The 21,545-nt window shown below is 43.0% G+C and overlaps 1 protein-coding gene across 4 annotated transcripts in view; it reads right to left on the reverse strand.

Moving 5' to 3' along the window:
- Nck2 (NCK adaptor protein 2) overlaps nt 1–21,545 on the reverse strand; it is a 122,274-nt gene that overhangs the window by 30,743 nt on the left and 69,986 nt on the right. For 3 of the 4 annotated variants that reach the window (XM_028786826.1, XM_028786825.1, XM_028786827.1), the window contains exon 3: nt 4,883–5,124. In XM_028786826.1, coding sequence (XP_028642659.1) covers nt 4,883–5,108 — 226 coding nt within the window. In that variant the 5' untranslated portion in view covers nt 5,109–5,124. The remainder of the gene's footprint in view (nt 1–4,882; nt 5,125–21,545) is intronic. The other variant, XM_028786829.1, reaches the window with a different exon arrangement.

The raw sequence follows: 21,545 nt of genomic DNA on the forward strand, positions 1-21,545 counted from the left end.
GACTCCCTGAGAGATTGTGTGATCATAATGCTAAAACCATGAGATGCCACATGTGGTAGCTCATGCCCATAATCCCAGCACTTAGAAAGCTGAGGAAGGAGGATGCTGGGCTGCTGAGAAATCAAGGTCATTTGGGATACACGATAAAGCAAAGACCAGACCAGCTTACAAGGCAAGTCCTTTCAGTCTTGGTGGGGTTAGTTATAAGAATTTCAAATGTCATACAAGGCATTCAATTTTTTACATAAAGGAGAAATTCACTTACTAGTTCCCTGAAAATTTAAAATCAAACCTTACAGAGGTATGAAAGTCACTTACAAGTGTAATACAATTTCTCTCGCCAAGAGAGGCATTGTATCGTTAATATTCCCTAAGAACTCACTGTAAAACTTACTTTGCTATGCATACGGCTCTTGTCCTTGCCTGCCAGAGGGCTTCCATAGCAGGTTGGATCCCTTGACAGTGAAACATCCTAGGACCCGAGGCCTTCCAGGAGGGAACTTGGTAAAAGCAAAGAAAACATGTACCACCCTGGTCTGGATCAGGGTACATCTGTCTCTTGACCTCTGCTTTTCTTCACCCACCCCACCCCACCCCCACCCGTTTTCCTCACATCCTTTCAGAAGCCACAATACTCTTTCTGCTCAATTTGTCTACTGTTCATAGTCACTCAGGCAAGGTTCAACTCCCTTGGAGCTGTGGTGGGTTCTAACTAGAATCAGAATGGTAACAAAAATTGTGTTTGAGGCACTTAGAGAGAAATCTTTGAAAATTATTTCCCAGAGAGAAGTGTCTCCATCTCAAAAGGTTTAGCATAAAGCTAATATCTAGCCTATACAGTTCTACAGGTCAAGTTCAAGTTGTAATGTCAAGGCCAGAAGTAGCCTGGGCTGGCTCACTGCTGAGCTCAGAGCTACGCCACTCTTGACAATCCTTATTCTGCATGGGAACATTTTCTGGACTGTTCACGATCAGGATCAGAACAGAGATCCAATAGATAAATGTTTTGCCCTCAAGAAAGAAAATGTAAAATAAGATTGTTTTACTCAATGACAAATTATTAAAAGAAAAGAATGTTAATACTTTCAAAGAGTATGCTTTGTCAAATACACTGTTGTCTACAAGCAGCTCTAAGAAAACACTGTGTGTGACAAGACGTAGGTTTCCAACGGAGTTCAGAAGAGGCAAGGCACACAGCGCCACAGTCTTCTCCCCTCACAGATTCAATCTCTAGTTCATAGCACTGTGGCTCTGTGGGTGACTCCTGTGAAACTTACTTCAAGCTAGGCATGAACTATAGAAGTCCTACCATGGCCCTCTGATTTGGGTTGATTCCCACAGTAGTATAAATTCCACCTGAATGGCACCACTCAGTTACAAGAGGGGGTAGACCGTGTGGGTCAATATTGTTTTGATACCTCCACACAGCAGAGATGCTTTCCAACTCTAACTCTAAGGACACAGTAGAGTCTGTAACTAAACAGGAAGCCATAAACAGTTGTAGGGATAGTGCTTCTATGTACTGTGTCAAGATGTGTCTCTGTTCTTCCTCCCCTGCCTAAGTCACTTTCTGATTGGCTAAACTAAAAAGCCTATGGCTTATAGCAAAAAGCAAACTAGAAGGTAGGTCACTGACTGAGAAGGGAACTCTGGGCGAGAGTCAGGCACAGGATGACTCCTCACCAAGCCGCAGAGGAAGTTAGAAGTATGAAACTGAGAAGGCAATCGAATAGAATAAACAGGTTAATATACGTTAAAAGATAGGTGGGGAGTTAGCCTAAGATAAGGCCAAACCATTGTTTAAAAAAAAGAAAAAAAAATCTCCCGGTCATTATTCAGACCAAGGACAGGCACAGAAAAGCCCAAAAAGGTTATGTTTAGTCTCTGGGGTTTGTATTAAAAGAGATACCTGGGAGACGGGAGGATTTATAGAAAGTACTCTCAACTTTCTGCAGCCTACAAACTGGGGGAAGACAGGCTGTAGAGAAAGAAGCTACTGCACACAGAGATCATGGTAAAGATGCCTCCCCTTCTAGGTCCTGTCTCAACAGGAAGCCTGTACTCAGATAAGAAGGCTTCTTTGTCCAATAGCAAAGGTGATTATGACAAGTAATGAAAACAAAGGAACAGACAGCAACAACAAAGCACTAAACATGAAAACCAGACCAGTGAAGTAGATTAATGGAGAAGGGCGCTTGTCATCACATCTGAAGACCTAATGAGTTCAATCTCTGGGTCTTACATGGTAGAAAGAAGGAACAGATGCCCACGGGTTGTCTTCTGGCCCACTCATACACGTTGTGGCACACCCCCCCCCCCCCATTTTGTATGTGCATGTGCACATAAAGTGTAGAAAAAAATTAATCAGGCTACGTCTCCCTGAATCCCAAAGGCCCTTTGGATATGAAAATCAACTCCTATTAATAAATATGGATAACTAAAACATAGTTTATCTGTATTTTTGCAATCTTTCATGCTTAATGCAAATGTTTCCAAAGAACTATGTGTTGAAATTGAGACAGAAGTTCACAGAAGAGCTGTCACTCACTGAAGAGATTAGTTCTGCTTGGCATAGCCCTGGAGGGCAGAGTCAGAGCCAAGGGGAGGAAGTTTGAGAAATGTAAAATTTCGATTCTATTTAAGGAAGCACTTTCTAACAATCTGTATTCTCCAAAAATGGACTTGGCCTTTTCTAGCAGTCTAAGCACTCCAGGCAGGGCTGGATGGCAGTCTGTCAGAGACAGGGAAGCAGGCCCAGCATCAGGGCGAAGATGGGCTGGTGTGCTTTGTAACTTAGGGTTGTGAAACAAGAGGAAGTGATCCCACTTGGGAAATCTGAATACACTGGGCAAAGATAAGGCCTGGAGCTCCAACCTGAGGCCTTATTTTACTTCTAAGAAAGTGAACAGGCAGCCACTGGAGGAACTCTTCATGACTTTGGGGGCTTGTTTATTCTACCTCCAAGTCCTGTGCATTTTGCGGTTTATAGAACTCTGAAGATTTTTTTTTTAAAGGCAAAATATGTCAACAATGCGCAACATTACTACAGAGGGTGTGTTAAGAGGAGGTTAGAAAATCAGTCAAATACTCTCAGAACAACACTACAGCACCAACCCATTCAACACGCTTCTTAATTTACCATACTTAACCAAGAGTCCTAAGAATAGGACAGAAGCATTTCTTTCCAGTGACTGTCTCAAGTAAAGAAAAAGAATACACAGGGGAGAGAGTTCAGTGGAAAAGGACTTAGAATGCTAATAACAAATGGAATTTTTCCAGCAGTCTCAGAGTCTACATTAGCCACAGACATCCTGAGAAAAATCCAACCGCAGCACAAAATACCTCCCAGTGACTGAAGGGTTCACCCACTGAAGAGTGAGCACTGACCTTTATGGACTCTATAAGGAAGAAGATGGATATCCTTCAACAACCACCACATTTAGTGTGATTTTGTCTTCAATTTTCCCATATTTCCCAAACCCTGCCCCCTCCAATAAAACTAATCCTCTTCCAGTAACACACAAAAAAAGCCCACATACACTTAGCCCAGGTGATGATACTGGCTTACTTCCACGGCAAACCTCAAGTGGCAAGCTGGCCGTGTGGCCTATAAACAACTTTAAACTTACCTGAGGAGGCAACAATGGTAAACTGTCAGCTCAGTTTAGTTGTTCTTCCACAGAGCCCTCCCAGTTATATTCTTAGATAATCTGAAGCAGTAACCATGGCTGGTGAGCACAATGCACACTCAGGTATGGCTGCCCATCACTGTGGTAGCGATCTCCTGTCTGACCAGGTGCTACAGATTAATGTGGTTGAATGTATCTTCTTACATTGTGTTGAATTTAATGTCCCACAGAGGTTGTAAGAAAGAAGAAACTCTTTCCTATCATAGTGCTTAGAGGTGGGGCCTTTGGGTGATAGAAGTTACATAAATACTGGTGTTTACAGAGGGAACAGCATCAGAAAACACACACATACAATTCTCTATCTCCCTGAGTCTCTTGCCATATGGTACTTATACCACAATGAAAATTTGCCAAGAAGGCAATACATATACAGCCACATGACTTTGGACCACAAGTGTAAGGCAAATTAAGCCTTATTCTTTAAACAGTAACCTAACCTCAGGCAGTTTGTTACAGTGACAGGAAATGAACTAATATACCAGAGGAAGAAAAGAGGCACAGCTGTGAAGAATGAGATAACCAAACAGGGCTTATGGAGGTGTCCATTTGAGAGGCTTCTGATGTCCTGTTGCTACTCATAAACTACACATTAACTAACCGCCTAAAACTGTGGAATCAAATATCCTATCACCTCCTCCTTCTGTGTGCACAGAAGCCAGTGCATGGGAGTTTGTAAGATAAAAGGCTGGTACACTGACAGGAAAAGTTCCTGAACTTGTCATGATTCTAAGTCAGGGACCTCTACAGTCTGGATACAAGGAGACAGGCAACTGTGTAGGGAGGGGTCCATTGCATGCAGAAAAGTTGACTTACTCAATATCCCAAACTGTATAACTTATCCAGAAAATGATAAGGAGTGTCTTTATCTTGGATCATAATATAAAACCCGAGTGGGAGGCTATCAACATTAAAATCTGGTACACACACACACACACACACACACACACACGCACACACGCACACGCTTCACCAAATACACCCCACCACATACATACACACCTACTCCACACACACAAGCACACTATACACCCCCCCCCCACTTACATACACACACCACACAAAGTCCTATCACACACACACACACACACACACACACACACACACACACACACACACAGGCTGAAGCAGCAGTGCTAATCCCTGGCTGTTCCTGTGGGGTGACCTGCTGTTCCAGGTGGGGTATGGACACTCACCTAGTGTGTCCTTGAGATTCTTCACCAGGGAGCCCTTCTTCAGGCTGTTCTTACGCTCCACGTAGTTGGAAGGCACGTAGCCTGTCCTGTTGGCCGCATTCCTCACCCGCCACCACGTCTTGGAGTCGTCCAGCAGCCACAACCGCTCGTTCTTCCTGATGTCAAGCTCCTGGTCCTGCTGGGCAGTGTAGTCCCACTTGGCTATGACAATGACTTCTTCTGTCATCTTTCATGGAGTCCTTCTGCCAGCAAAACATTTAAAGATGCTCATTAGCTACCTGAACATCTCTCCTCTGACAGATTTGAAAAACTGTCAACGACAGCTCCTATGACCACACCGCCACCGATCTCCTTCCAGCCCCTTGAAACACTTGCCCTTAAAATGACCTACGCATAGGCTTGAGTGCTGCTGAGAAACAACATCTTGTAATCAAAGCCTGCAGCCCCTCTCAGTGCTCGAACACACTGTACATTTTATTGAAGCTAGATGCAAACTTGGAGGGGGAGGGAACACGCAAAATAACAACCTCATAATTAAAGAGCTCATTTGACAAGTGACACTGGCCCCGTATAAGCTGATAGCTTTGCACTCCTATTCTCAGCATATGCTGAGGATTTTAAAGATATTTAGTAAATATAACACACCCAAACAACTCCTATAAACTCAAATTCAATTAATGTGTTACTAATGCAACGTGGTATCCTGAGACGGATGGTAAAATATACAAAGAAAATTTGTGAAAACACTGTTGAAATGTAAACAAAGTCTAGACAACAGCAATGTGCCCATGTTAATTAGTTTTGACAGTTCAATATAATATGTCACCACTGGAGAAATTAGCTAAGGGCTAATTTTCTGCACAAATAACTGTACAATTTTCCAATAAATATAAAATTATTCTGGAAAACAAAGCAATCCTTAGATATTTACTACTTTATTCATAATTGCCCAAACTGGGAAATAAACAAAGATATCCTACAGTAGGTGAACTGACAAACCAACTGTCTACCTGACAGTGGAATACTGAGTGCTAGGGAAAGAGGAGGAGGAAATGCAGATGCTTCCTAGAAGTGAAGGCAGGCAGCGAAGCCAGAAAGGCTGGGCATGTGGATTTGGACATGGGGTCTCCTTTGAGCAAACTTTACTAAAGTCCCTGGAACCCTGTTCTCTATAGCTTTTGTGTCAATCTCTGGATCACCCAGTGTTAGCAAGAATCATCCACCCCTGACACCTGGCCAGGTCCCTAGACTCCCACCATGCTGCATGTGATGGCTGGTCACATGCCCTCTTTCAGCAAGAATTCTATTAGGTGGGCTCCTTCGGGATTCTCCACACCATATTCCTCCTCTCCTCTGGCTGTAAACTCCCACTTATCCTCACATGGGGACCTGAACTCTGTCTTCTTGACTGTAGAACTCTGTTGTAGGACGCCCTGAACAGTCTACCTTGCTGTTCCCTAGCTAGTTCTTGAGTAGCAATTCCATTATACGACGACATTCTAAGAAAGGCAAAAATCTATGGACACAGGACCAGTGGAGAGGGAGGAGGGGGGAGAAGCAAGCAATGCAGAGAGATGGTAAATACATGTAATTGTAATTGCAGATACATGTCAAGACATGTCTGTTGTATAGATCAAGATACATATTAGAACTACTCCAAAATACAGCATTTGTTATTAAAACAAATGGTTCAGCTGGGTCCTCAGGTAATGCTATGTCCAATTTAGGAACTGCCCGCCAGACTGATTTCCAGAGTGGTTGTACCAGCTTACAATCCCACCAACAATGAAGGAGTGTTCCTCTTTATCCACATCCTCGACAGCATCTGCTATCACCTGGGTTTTTGATCTTAGCCATTCTGACTGGTGTGAGGTGGAATCTCAGGGTTGCTTTGATTTGCATTTCCCTGATGACTAAGGATGCTGAACATTTCTTTAGGTGCTTCTCAGCCATTGGAGTTTCCTCAGTTGAGAATTGTTTGTTTCGCTCTGTACCCCATTTTTAATAGGGTTATTTGGTTTTCTGGAGTCTAATTTCTTGAGTTCTTTGTATATATTGGATATTAGCCCTCTATCAGATGTAGGATTCGTAAAGATCTTTCCCCAATCTGTTAGTCGCCAATTTGTCCTATTGATAGTGTCCTTTGCCTTACAGAAGCTTTGTAATTTTATGAGGTCCCATTTGTCAAGTCTTGATCTTAGAGCATAAGCCATTGGTGTTCTGTTCAGGAACTTTCCCCCTGTGCCCAGGTATTTGAGGGTCTTCCTCACCTTCTCTTCTATTAGTTTCAGTGTATCTGGTTTTCTGTGGAGGTCCCTTATCCACTTGGACTTGAGGTTTGTACAAGGAAATAAGAATGGATCGATTTGCATTCTTCTACATGTTGTCCTCCAGTTGAACCAGCACCATTTGTTGAAAATGCTGTCCTTTTTCCACTGGATGGTTTTAGCTCCTTTGTCAAAGATCAAATATCCATAGGTGTGTGGGTTCATTTCTGGGTCTTCAATTCTATTCCATTGATCTTCCTGCCTGTTTCTGTACCAATACCATGCAGTTTTTATCACTATTGCTCTGTAGTACAAGCTTGAGGTCAGGGATGGTGATTCCTCCAGAAGTTCTTTTATTGTTGAGAATAGTTCTTGCTATTCTTGGTTTTTTGTTATTCCAAATGAATTTGCAAATTTCTCTCTCTAACTCTATGAAGAATTGAGTTGGAATTTTGATGGGGATTGTATTGAATCTGTAGATTACTTTTGGCAAGATGGCCATTTTTACTGGGCATATACCCAAAAGATGCTCCAACATATAACAAGGACATATGCTCAACTATGTTCATAGCAGCCTTATTTATAATAGCCAGAAGCTGAGAAGAATCCAGATGTCCTTCAACAGAGGAATGGATACAGAAAATGTGGTACATTTACACAATGGATTATTACTCAGCTATTAAAAACAATGAATTCATGAAATTCTTAGGCAAATGGATGGAAGTAGAAAATATCATCCTAAGTGAGGTAATCTAGTCACAAAAGAACACACATGGTAGGCACTCACTGATAACTGGATATTAGTCCTAAAGCTCAAAATACCCAAGATGCAACTCACAGACAACATGAAGCTCATGAAGAAGGAAGACCAAACTGTGGGTGCTTTGGTCCTTCTTAGAAGGAGTAACAAAATATTCATGGGAGCAAATATGGACCCAAATTGTGGAACAGAAACTGAAGGAGGGGTCGTCTGGAGACTGTTCCACCTGAGTATCCATTCCATATGCAGTCACCAAAGGTAGATGCTGATGTGAATGCCAGGAAGTGCATGCTGATAGGAGCCTGATATAGCTGTCTCCTTAGAGGTCTGTCAGAGCCTGAGATATACAGAGGCGGATGCTCACAGCTAACCATTGAACTGATTATGGGATTCCCAATGGAGGAGTGAGAGAGAAGACTGAAGGAGCTGAAAGGGTTTGTGGGCCCATGGGGAGAGCAACAATACCAACCAATCAGAGCTCCCAGGGTCTAAACCACCAGCCTGGGAGCTCATGGCTCCAGCTGTATATATAGGGAAGGATAGCATTGTCAGGAATAGGTGGGAGAGGAGGTTCTTAGTCCAGTGAAGGCTGGATGCCCCAGTATGGGGGAATTCGTGGGTGGGGAGGTGAGAGTGGGAGGGTGTATGGGGCACATCCTCACAGAAGCAGGAAGAGGGGGGATGGGATAGGGTGTTCCTGGGTGGAGAGGAAATGGGGAAAGGGGATCACATCTGAAACGTAAACAAAATATCCAATAATAAAGAACAAATGGTACAAGTCTGATGACGTCAACCTGGGAAATACTAGGTAGGAAAGAACACAATACACACAATATCACCTACTTCAGCAACTGCACCCTTCTCAGGTAGAAAATGCACAAGTGTTCTTGCAGCAGAAAAATCATATCCAGCCCCTCTACTGACGGATATGCCCCTCAATTACAGAAGGAGTAATGACAAGATACTTGACCCAAACCCCTCTCTCCTCTTGACAGAGTTCTTCTAATCTTACCTCATGAGTTCAGAGTAATAGGAAACCCATGAACCTGATCCATGGAGGCACGAATGACACATTCTACCATATTCAGGCACATAGGAATAATACATGTCTTCTCACTTATGAATTACCACATTAGATGAAAATTATTTGGGAAGAGGAAGATGCTTATAAGTTGTACACATAATTGCACATAATATCCAAGAGGGTGGAGTTTACACAACGTTCTTCTCAAAGATGGAGAGAAACGCTACCTGCTCTCAGAGGAACCCCAGTTCATAGCTTGTAGCTCACACATCTGATTTCTCTATCAGATCAGATTAGACCCGAAAAACATCAAGGTGCACATCTCTTTTAACGTCAAGGACAGAAACAACAGCAGTAATAAGTACGAAGTTCAGAGGGGATCCCATTTAAATACTAGGTCTGCTGCCAAATTATATAATTTCCAAAATGGTTTTAAATAGAAAGAGATCTTCATTTAAATCAGTTGAGATCCAGCCAACCAAAGCTCTCTACTGAATTTCTTTCTGCATCAACAGTAGTTATGGGAGGACTTGGATGCATTTATTTCAGTGCATGCTGGAAGCATATGGCTTATAAAAACACAGCTTCCTGTGAAGCCACAGAACAGGGTAGTAGAGAGGCCAGAAATGTGCAGCAGTTGCTAAGGGATGCAGCAGGCACCAAGCAAAGCTAGCCAAGAAAAAGCCACATGCACTGCTGGTAGCCAAACGGGAGACAGAGGGGCTAGATGACCCAGATGCAGGATATGGAGGTGCAGATTGTTTGTCTGGCTAGTTTCAGTTTTGTTTTAGTGGTATCTTTCCTTGTTATGCCCTAAGATTTGTCTCAGGCCTTGGAAAAGACGCTGGACTTCTAACACTGTTGAGATAAGAGTATGAAGTCTTTCAAAGTTAGAATGAATGCATTTTGCATTAAGAGGTGACCACAAGCCCCTGGGGACCAAGGGTAAAATGTTACAAAAGTGCTGTGTTTGGGTGCCCTGTGGTGTTTAAATTATCAACCTGACTGGACTAAAAAACCCTCAGGGTATTGATGAGGCACAGGGCTGTAGTGGGTATGTTTATGAGGTGTTTCCAGAGAGGTTTAGTTGAGGGATGATCTATCCTGAATATGGGTGGCACCAATCCACGGGCTAGCATCCTGGACTAAACACAGAGAAAAAAAAGGAGAAAGGTAGTTGAGCCCAGTATTCCCCCCTTCCTCCTTCCTGGTCAGGCCACAAATCGAGCTGCTTCCAGTGCCCTTCCTTCCCTGCCATGGTGAACTCCCTTCTTCTGAACCTATGAGGCCAAACAAATCCTTCCTTCCTTTATGGGAGGTGGCACTGCTTGGGAGCCCTTCCTCTGCCAGTCATAACAGAACCTCCAAGAAAGGGCCAGGTACAAGGACACCCATCCTCTTCTGTAACCCCATCCTCTCCTGTCCCTTGGGTCAAATCTGTGAATGCAACAAGAACCAAGGTAAAATCTTCTTTCTATCTCGGACCCAAGTTTTAAAACTGTCAGTTGGAAACACAGAAGGGACTGCATAAAGTATGAAGGTCATGGCCCATTTGGCAACAATGAAAGATTTATGAATGTGTAACCAAAGAGTAATTCAGAAGCAAGTAAGTCCTCACCCCAAGTGAACCACACAGCTTCCTTCAGGAAACTGTCTGTGCAACACACTACACAAACCCAAACACCTCAGCTCAGATTCCAGACTGGTCTGACAGCCCTCCAGTCTGTACAAAAGCTTCTGTTTTAAAGTAACCGAATGGTTTAATGATGGGGGAGAGGACATACAGTTTCCTGCTGTTGGTTTTCTTTCCACAGAAGTTCCGAATTAGTATAAAAATACTGAGTTGCTAATGTGAACTTCACAGAAGTGTTTAAAACTCAGGCTTGGTAATCCCAACAGAATCTCCAAAGATTTCAGACATGGCCCTATGTACACTTTTGCTATTTTGCACAATGTGTGTCAAGCAGGAAGCTCAGAATTGACGATTATAAGATAAAAATATCAACTTTGAAAAATATTAAAGATGATCGTTATCCTGCAGAAACAACTACTAAGTAGAGATTTAATTCCTCATGAAAAAGAAACAAGTTTGTCTCGTTAATATGTAGACTTACTCTCCAGTGGCATGAAGTTGTACATGGAAATGTTTAAGAAGCCCTAGTACAGGAATTAAATTCTGATATGGGATGGGCACATGATACCCCTCATTTAACCCAGAGAACAACCACCATTCTGGGAATCACCTTTTAGGAGACTGAGATTCAGAGATAAAGTGGTTTGTATAGTTACAGAGCCAGGGTCTTCACCCAGGACTACGGCTTCCTTATCTGTTAGGCAACACAAACTGGAATCCGTAGGGAAGAGAAGGAGGAGGAACAGGAGCAGGAAGAAGAGGAAAACTGAAGTTACATGAGAAGAGGTGGGAGGGTGGAAAAGGGTGGCTGGGGTGTGTGTGACTATTCCCAAACATACATGAAAATCTCCAAGAAAAAATATTATTCAAAAACAAATAATAATATTGACTTTGTTTTGATGATTAATAAAGGTCTTAATAAAGATTAACTATTGGCAGACTGCCAATCTAAACGTGAGAAGGAAGACATAGGATTTCACAAACAAAATTCAAAACACACACATAGACAAACAGGAGGACAAAGTGAGCCTAACACTTTTACTGGCAGGATATTGACTTGCAATGTCAGAAAAATCATCTGTGTGCATGTGTATACAGACATACCAGAACGTGTGTCTGTGAGCAAGACAGAGAGAACAGGGGGTGGAGGGTGCAAACTGAGACCAAATGGAGACAGATGCCATCCCAATATCAATTTTCAACAAAATCTAAATTATTCAAATTATGTAACAACTTCATGGAGGGTCTCTGGAATATTTTTTTCTATGTAACATATCATGTCTTGGGTGGTGAAAGATTCCAACTGATCAGTTCACAAAAACTCACTCAACACAGGCTTTGCAAGATGTGGTAAGCATGTGTCTGCATCCTATCAAGAGTACCTACAGATTTGTTGGATTCACTAACTGCTCCCCCCTGAGGTGTGGAGATAACCCTGGATGATCCAGTAGGCTCTGGATAGCTACAAACATCCTTGCTAAGCTGAGGCAAGAAAATCAGAGAGAGAATTAAAGATGCTAGGCTGTAGCCAAGAGATGTGTCCAGATACCGGAAAAGACAGTTTTCCTAGAGCCTCCAGGAGTGTAGCTTTTGGTGACACCCAGTGATGTCACCTAGTGGGACTTGTAAGGACTCTGAACTTAGAACCACAAGTGAAGTAGGTGTCACTGTTTTAGGGTGTCTGCTCCTGCAGCAGTAGGAAGCTGAGCTCAGTGAGGAGTTTTTCTCTGGAAACAGAAGCTTCCTATGTTCTCCATTAATTGCAGTATTCCTGGTTCTTCATCTGCAAAGCCCATTTGCATTAAAGAGACTGACATATGAATGGGTTTTAGAACCCACTAAAATTCTCAATTAACTTCAAGATATGTGTAGATGGACTTGCCAGATGCCAATTCATGTGACAGCACTTGGCAAGACCCTGATCTCCTGTGAGGGGACAGAAAGGCCAGTTGGTGGCTTTTTACAGCACTGTTACTAATTACAGCGAATACAATTTAATCCTAACTAGGATACAGTATGGAATCTAGTGGCTGTTCCAACTCTAAGTTAATTACGTTGTGACAATAGGCAAGATCTCAACACCTTCCTAAAACAGAAAAACACACCACACATAAAAGAACATACACAGTACCCCTTCTATGTACAGCCGCAGAGGGGTGGTGCCCGGCACCACCTGCATGGTCAAGGGGTGCACAGTGAAAGTCAATTGATACCCATGTGATATCTATGTGTTTCCTAAGGATGAGCAAAATGTCCACAAGAACCTTTTAAAATAGATGTTATCTACAGATGCATTTAGAGATGATAAAAGGGGAGTCAGGGTGTTCAGTAACTAACCTAAGTCCACAAAGTTAGAAAGCAGAGGACCTGGGGTTCAAACTCACCAGAAGGCACTTTCCACAAACCCATGGCTTCATTTACTATACTCACTGCCTGCTAGTATAACTTGGAAGTAGAATTTTGCTGTTGTTCTGAAAAATAAATCCTAGGGGGGAAGATGGATGCTGATAAACAAAAGCCAAATTCAATTTTCTTTTGACAAATGAATAGGTGGAATTACTTAGGGAGAAACACCAGGCCCTGATCTCCTGGGGATAACTTGGGACAAGATTTGTGTTTTTAATATTTTATTAGACAGAGGCAAAGTCTCCTGAGAGCGAGATTCAGGCTGGATGTTACAGAGCAGAAGCCAGGTTGCCTCAGTGGGTTATCACAGAGGGGCTCTTTCTGTGGTTTGTTTTCTGGCATCGTTGGATGATGGCCTATGAGGTTGTGACGGATTCCTTCATAGTAACAGTGTAATGTCTTCTAAGTTATTTCTCTCTGGTGGAGAAGGCCAGGGTTTGAAAGCCAGCCTGGACCACCAGTCTGGATGGCTTTCAAGGGAAGGTGACTGATGACTGATTGTCACTTTTGTAGTTTTTCCTCCTCAGATAGCCCCCATCTCCTCAGTTTCCTGTATACGGCTCATGCATGTATGTGCATGTGCGGTCATGTGCAGGTTCACTCTCCCATGTATGGCTTTAGAGAGGCAGGAGTCAGCATGAGTAGTCTTCCTCACTTCTTCACCAAATATTTTGAAACATAAAGTGTTCAGCTCACTGGACCTGGAGCTGTCCATCTCAACTAGAATGACTGGATGGTGAGCTCCTGGGGTCTGGTAGTCTCCACTGGGGTTACAGACATGTGCACCCAGCAACTATACAGGCTAACAAGGGTGACAAACTTCTATCTAGTGGATTTCCAGTTACCTAGAGTGCTTGACTAGGATACATTTCACAAAGCACTGTAAGTTACTATTAAAACCAGAAAGTTAAAATACCAACCAGAGGCACTTAGCACCTGGGATAGCTAAGCACCTAGCTTCTCCTGATAGATCAAGTGTCTCCATTGTCCCCCATCCTTTAGAAGCCCATGAGAACTTCCAACTGGTGATGGGGCTTACATTCTCATGTCTCTGTTTCCAGGGCTACAGGATTCCCCATCCATGACTTACAAAGGGTTCAATATCTTCTCACTCTTGCCAACATTTGTTTTTAATGGTAGCCATCCTACTGGGTGTGAGGTACTCAAGAAATCCTTTAAGTGTCTTCTGTCTGCACTCTTTTATTAAAACAAAAAATTATTTTATGTGCATTTATGTTTTGTCTGCATGTACATCTGTGGGAAGGTGTCACATCCCTTGGAACTGGGGTTAGAGACAGTTGTGAGATGCCAAGCAGGTGCTGGATGACATTGAACCTGGGTCCTCTGGAAAAGAAGTTAGTATTCTTAATCACTGAGACATCTCCAACCCACTTTCACTGCACTCTTAAAAGGATTATTAACACATAATTATCTCAATAAAAAGAAAATTTTTATACTGTCGCTAACAGTTCTGGTTGGACCTTCCTCCCTCATCATTTTAGTTTTAAGTGAAGGTCTTTCACTAAGCATCTTTAGAGTCAGGGTCATGCTCCCCTCCCCCACAAGATGAAACAGTGAATAAGAAAACTACCCTAACATGTGGGTCGGAAATGCCTGCTACATGCCATTCCTGAGACTAAATTTAAGTCAAAAGAACCCACAACTGCCTGGAAATCTTTTCAAAGAAAACAGAACGGATGTCCCTTGCTTCAAAACCTGGCAAATGCTGTTTATGTATAATTGACTAATGTAAGCCATAAGCCTGCTTACCTTCCTAACTCTCCAGTGCCCTCTTGGGCAGCTTAGACAACAGGAGAAAGTCTGGGGACTGTGTGCTGCATGCTTTGCAGAACACTAGTGAGTATAATCACTGCTAATTTAATATAGCAATTTTATATAAACTGTGGACAACATAGGCTCTGCCTTCTTCCAGCATGGAAGGCATCTCAATAATGGGGCAAAGAGAAAGAAAAGCAATTAGGAATACCCATCTGTGAGCATAAACTAGATCAAGCTTTGGTGAAACTTAGCCTCTTTGACAACGCCAGAGCACTTGAAGAATTCACAGAAAAATGTATCTCCAAAGTTCCCCAAGACAGATAATGAGTAGGTATCATACCTTAGGGGCTTATTGAGCCTTGCTATTTAGTATGCAACCATAAAAGAAGTTGCAACTTCCATTATTTAGCATCTTATAAACATATCTATTCAGCTACACTCAGCAATACCTGGCCATTCCCCTGACCGCCTTATTATTCATGATGCCTGTCATTTAGAAACAGGCGGAACTGAGAAGGAAGCAGAACAACATGAAACGCACAGGCCGTATTATCCAAGTTTTGTGACGTTCAAGGTCACTTTGGCTCAGTGTGTTTGAATGATTATACCACAGTCCTGAGTATCTATGTTTTAGAGTTTCTCATTTAATGAGAGGGATCATAAAGAGGGGGTACCTACTCCTTGGTGGGTACCTGGCTCTGGGAACAGGGACTCTCAGCTCATTTGCTCAGCAAGGACGCAGTACAGGTCAGGAGCCATGAAGCTACCACAGGCTGACTTGCACACATCTACAAATAATTCTGGAGACTTGAATGATAGCTGCTCACTCCAACTGCATGTGTCATTGAAAAGGGTATTATTCTCTGATGGCCCGGCCTCACTGCAGCAGTATTCAGAGGTGACTTGGGATGAATCACAATGTAATGGGCTGGGAAGAAGCTTTCCTTATAAAAGAATCTAGTCTTCTGTCACTGATGTGCAGTCTCACACAGGCCTAGAAGCAACTATTGGTTAAAAACCTAAAACTGCAAAATAAATGTTTCTTCCTTATATGTACCCTCAGGTATTTTGTCACAGCTACAGAAAGATGTCTATAATCTAAGAAATCCAAACAAGGAAGTAATAATAAAAGCTAATAATAAAAGCTTCTGGCATTTATGCTCAATTTTAAATGCTAATTAAAATTATAGTTTCTTTCTAATTAATATCTGACATTAGCATAGTGTACTTACTACAATTAATGAACTAACATCTATACCATTGAGACTGGCAGTTTCTCCAGTGTCTTGTTTCTGTCTCTGCATCCTATACAGGTTCCTAGATTATGCACTGTGGCTCCTTAGGGGCGTCCTGACTGTGACAATGCCCAGACTTCGTGCTTTGAGGTGTGCCAGTCAGGAGCTCTGTAAAATGATCTTTCATTAGAACTTGCAAGATATTTTTTTCTCCTTAAGGGCCCTGGGTGGTGAGCTGGGAAAGAAAACACCCCTCTTCACCACAGTGTGTCAAGTGTTCACAGGATCAACAAAGTATGGCTGGGGTCTGGACCTTGTGCACTGTCACCTGCGGCTGCCAGGAGCTCTGGAAGTCAGTGCCTTTGCCCGTCGGAGCATCCCAGCATTTTGAGTAGGTGTATATTTGTTTTGTTTTGCTTTCTAAGCACAACACAAGCAGCTCCAAAGTCATTACAATTTCCACCAGAGTCACAGAATCTGTGTAGCTGTTCCCACAGTGCCCAGCACTGTCTATACCTACTATTATACACACATTCTTTACAAATTAAAGATTCCTCTTTAGGTGACAAGAAAGCAGAAATACTTTGGGACTTGTGTGCTACATGTGGCTAGCTCCTAGCTCCCTGTAGAATATATAGAGCTAGGCCAGGCAGTCACCGCCATTTCTAATACCTCCCACTACAATGCATTTGAATTTGTGATTCAAATGCCCAGAACTCAACTCAAAGCCTTTCTTCTCACCTACCCTCATCTACTCGCCCGCCTTTCTGTATTCTGATGTAATGGGTGAGGAGACATCAGAAGAATACATGATCACGCCTGTGTCTGGGAACACTTCAGTCTCTGGTGCTCCTAGAGTGAGCTGCCTGAGCCCCTATGAGGCAGCCCACCTACTTGTCTCAGCTCCCCTGGATGAAGCATCTTTCTGAACTATCTCATTTTTGCACAAAATAGTATCTCGGATCCCAAATCATGTCCATAATATCTCCTTCCTATAGAGTAAGCCAACCACAGCACATTTGCAAAAGCTGTTTATTCTGCCAACTCTACCTGCACTTTAAGGCTACTAAAGGCTTTTATCCCTTCCACAGACCTCACTCCTACCCAATGGTCTTCATTACACTGGTTGCTATAATCAGCCCGTCTGCAACCCTTCCTCTCAGAAAGGGATGGATGCCCTGCACGCATTCTTCCTTGCTATTTCTTCTTAGTCACCTGTATTTCTGTCCTGGGGCAGCCTTTCCTCTATCCACACTCTTAGTTTTATACCACCACATGCTGTTTTCCAGTTCTGTATCCCTACTGCTGGACTTCTACATCCAGCTGCCTAGAGAATACCTCCACGTGGATGTGCAGTGTACGCTTTAAATCTCAGATGTCTAAAAGCTTTCAGATTCTTTCACTCAGACAAAAGAAAATCAATAACATAAAAAAAAAAAAACAGAGCTGTTTGCACAGGGATTCCCATCCTGGCAAATGAAATGGCATGCAACCACTCACCCAGTAGTCAGGCCAAAACTCTGAGACTTCTTACTCAGACTCCTTTCTCTCCCCAGCCACTGTACCAGAAAATCCTACAGGCAGGCTGGCCTTGGACACTGTGCCTCAAATCGAAGCACTTTTCTCTCCCCCGACTGCCCAGCCTTGCAGATCTGCTGCACCGCTCCACTCCCTTTCTAACCCTTCCACAACTCACAGGCTGTTCCCAAGGTTCTCCAGCAAGTGATTGTGATTATCATGGAACAGATTTTTTTAAAAAAGATTAAAGGTTAATAAAGCAAAATGAAATGTCCAAGACACAGCCTGGGACTCAGTGTCTACCTGATTTAAAAAAAAAAAAGATCTAGATACTTTTAATAGAATTCTAACATTTAAAATAAACACGTGTTTGTCTTCGCCATCCCTACAATTTATAGATAGCCGATGGAACGATGAAACAGGAAAGGTAATCAGATCTTGGCAGAACCTTCAGCACACAGGATCTTCTGACATAAAAATGCTGATGTTTACAGAGTGGCCTCCACTGTTGGTTGAGGAAAAGATCAAAGACTATTCTAGTTAAGTGGAGGGTCTAGCATAAGAAGCCAACCTTCTGACAACATAATACAATATTGTCATCCAAGAAGCTCAAGCTTTAGAATGGTACAAACAAACAAAACAAAAACAAAAAAATAAAGATTTTTTTTTTACAATTTTTTTTTTAAAAAAAGTGTATGTGTATGTGTCTATGGTGTGGGTGTGGGGGTGTAAGTGCCTAAAGAGACCATAAAAGGGTGTTTGATCCCCTTGAGCTGGAATTCCAGGTGGCTGTAAGCCCCACTGGGTGCTGGGAACCAAAGTGCAGTCCTCTGAACAGCAGCTGAGTCCTCCCCAGCCTTACACGCTCTCTCAAAGCTTATGTTGGGCCACATCCATAATACTCCTAAAGCAAATCCATCATCATGTCACAGGCTAAACAAACCTGGTAGAGCCACAATATATGTGTACATAGGAATTATGGTTATAGAGATCAAAAAATTGAATATAGTTGGTTACCAATGGTTGCAAGCAAGCGATATATAACAACAAATAGCTGGTGTCTACAAAAATGAAGACCCCTACAATGCAGAGAAAAAGATCAAGACAAAAGAAAAGACAGACAAAACACGGTGACTGCAGGTAGACAGCGCAGATGGTGAACAGGCATAAAACAGCATTCAAGCCATTCATCACCTGAGACCACAATAAGAGTCCTCTTTAACACCAGCGGGGGAACCAGGAAAGACTGCTAGGGAAGTGAGTACACATGCTCTGCTACCGAATAAATAGAATATGCTCCTTTAAAAAAAAAATCAACTAAGAATGATCCTACAGAGCTGCGTGTGAATATGACTACAAGGTTCCACTCCTACTAATACTCTGTAAGGACACGTTTAGTGTGTCATGGAACAGGCATAATGATGACTACAGAAGCAAGAGTGATGGCGGTGAGAGACAAGAAAGAGCCCAACCAGCCAAGGGGACAGATGGGCAGCACAGTCACACAGTTTCAGTATCCTACAGCAGAGAGAGAGAGAGAGGGAGGGAGAGAGAGAGAGAGAGAGAGAAGGAGGGGGGAGGGGAGAGGGGGAGAGCACGGGAGAGAAAGCGCTCATTGCTTCCTGCAGCGTGACACAGAAGTGGCAAAAGTCTAAGGTCCTGTCTTTGTAATGCGCTAACACAAACAAAACTAGGCAGTATGGCTCAGGCTTACATATACAAAGCAAAAAAACCAAATGACTAGTAAGTAAATAAATGAGTAGTACAGGGGAAATTCCTATAGTAGAAGGATCCAGAATAACTGAGGTTCCTCCTCCAGCTGGGAGTGTTGCTGTATATTCAGCTCTGCTTCCCCAGAGCGGGGTTTCAAGCAGGACAGCATCACTGCAGAGCAGAAATGTGACAGGTGCCCCACGGTCAACACCAACACCAAGGCCATACTGACTGTGTATACTTAGCCTTCCAGGACCCATAGGGACATTAGAAAAACGTAGGATAAACAAAGGGCCTTCCTTAAAATAGTGAACCCCTTACAAGCACGGGCATCATCAAAGTAAGTATGAGGTGTGGCACCCAAGAGTCATAAAGGCATGGTGAGGAGGGTGTGCATGATGGACTCCTGGAACACACACTAGATGTCTGTTAAAAACCTGAATGACGCTGAACAATCAGCTAGCAGTAATATAACAATACTGGTTCACCAACATGACTGGTGTCGAGTAGGCAGGTAACAGGGTTCCTGTTGTGTCAGCCTTCACTGAAGCTTCCTGGGATACAAGTTAGATGGCCAGGACTTTCAACTTCAGGGCCTCCTGACTCTTGATAAGGGTCAGAGTTTCCAGGTAAGTCATCAGTTCATTTAGTCATCTGGTAAAATAATACTCATGTTTGGAAACGTCCAAGCCACAAAGATATGGAGTATATGAAGTCACACGCAGATGTCTATCAAAATGACATTTCGCTGACCATGACTTCCCCAAGGGGAAGGGATGCGTCAGGCCTAATCTACAGACAAGGAGATTAAAACTACGTGAGTCAGTGACCTGCTCAAGATGTGACAGCCAATCAAAACCCAGGTGACAGGGGCTGGAGAGATGGCTCAGTGGTTAAGAGCACTGACTGCTCTTCCAGAGGTCCTGAGTTCGATTCCCAGAAACTACAGGGTGGCTCACAACCATCTCTCATGGAATCCAATGCCCTCTTCTGGTACGTTTAAGGACAGCTACAGTGTACTCATATATAGAAAGCAGGTGAGCCTGCAGCCTAGGTCTCCTGACCCAGAGTCTGTAGATCTGTAAAAAGAAGTACCTCACTTGTAATAAGTGACATAATTTGGAAAGCCACTGTTTATAGCCTTGCTTGTTAGACTTAGCAGTCAAAATAGAGAGTAAATACTCCCTTCATTCCATACTGGGTGTTGACTGGACCTTGAATACTCCCTTCATTCCACACTGGGTGTTGACTGGACCTTGAATGGAAGGATGCTTGTAGTCAGTACACTTGGCCTGCATTTGATTTTCTTCATCAACATTCGTTTTACCGTAGATTACAACCACGAGCAGCAGTTGTGAGAGGAGCTCCCCCCCACCCCAGCCTTATTCCCCTGTTCTGTGAGTCACTTACTCAGTCATGTAAACTGAAACGACGCCAAACTACTGGCTCCTGAAATAAGGGGAAATGAGATGGCCTTTCCCCCTGCAACTTTTAAACAACTTTGAAACTTCCAATCCGTAGTAAGTAGAGACACCCAAAAAATTCCCAGGGTGGCACAGAATTATTTGTACCCAGCACCCATTCCTTCCAAGGGTTAAATGTGACCTAGATAAAGACACTAATAGCAAGACTGTCTAAGCAGCTCTGTCAGTTCACTGTGTAGATGGCTTCCTGTAGCCACCATCTATCAAGAGACTTTTCTCTCATACCTGCTCTGGGTCACATCTGTGGTGTGCTTGCTTGACTTCTATGAACCTATCCAAAGCAGTTTCACAATAGCCAGAATTCGGAACAGAGGAGGCTCCTTATCACATGGCAGTCAGGCAGCAAGCCACATCCTTCCAATGTCTACCTCCAGTGATCTCAACCAGAGTCTGACTTCTAAAGTTTCCACCACCCACAGCAGCGGCAGCAGTTAGGGACAGAGCTTCTAACAAATGCGCCTCTGGGGACATTTCCTAGGAAACAATAATATAACCCCTCCCATGCTTTACTTTGATCAGCACTTAAACCACCGTCCCATATACAACATATATACATCAATGTGTATGGATAAACACTTATACGATGACTCTACAATGTACAAGATAAGAAAGAGGTGGGAGAATGATTTCAGAAGAACAGACAGTCCCCAGGACTTACGTTGATGGATAGTGGTTCTGTGGGGACTGTCGAAGATCGGCTCAAATATGAGGAACTAGAAGTTCCAAGCTAGGCCCTTTATCATGCAATCTACAAAACTTGGATCTAATGTGGGTACATGATATTTATTAATTTGATTTTTTACATAGAAAACACCTGATTGAGCTGGAGAGATGGCTCAGTGGT

This window comes from Grammomys surdaster, unplaced genomic scaffold (assembly GCF_004785775.1).
Source record: "Grammomys surdaster isolate TR1022 unplaced genomic scaffold, NIH_TR_1.0 125600, whole genome shotgun sequence".
NCBI classification, from domain to species: Eukaryota; Metazoa; Chordata; class Mammalia; order Rodentia; family Muridae; genus Grammomys; species Grammomys surdaster.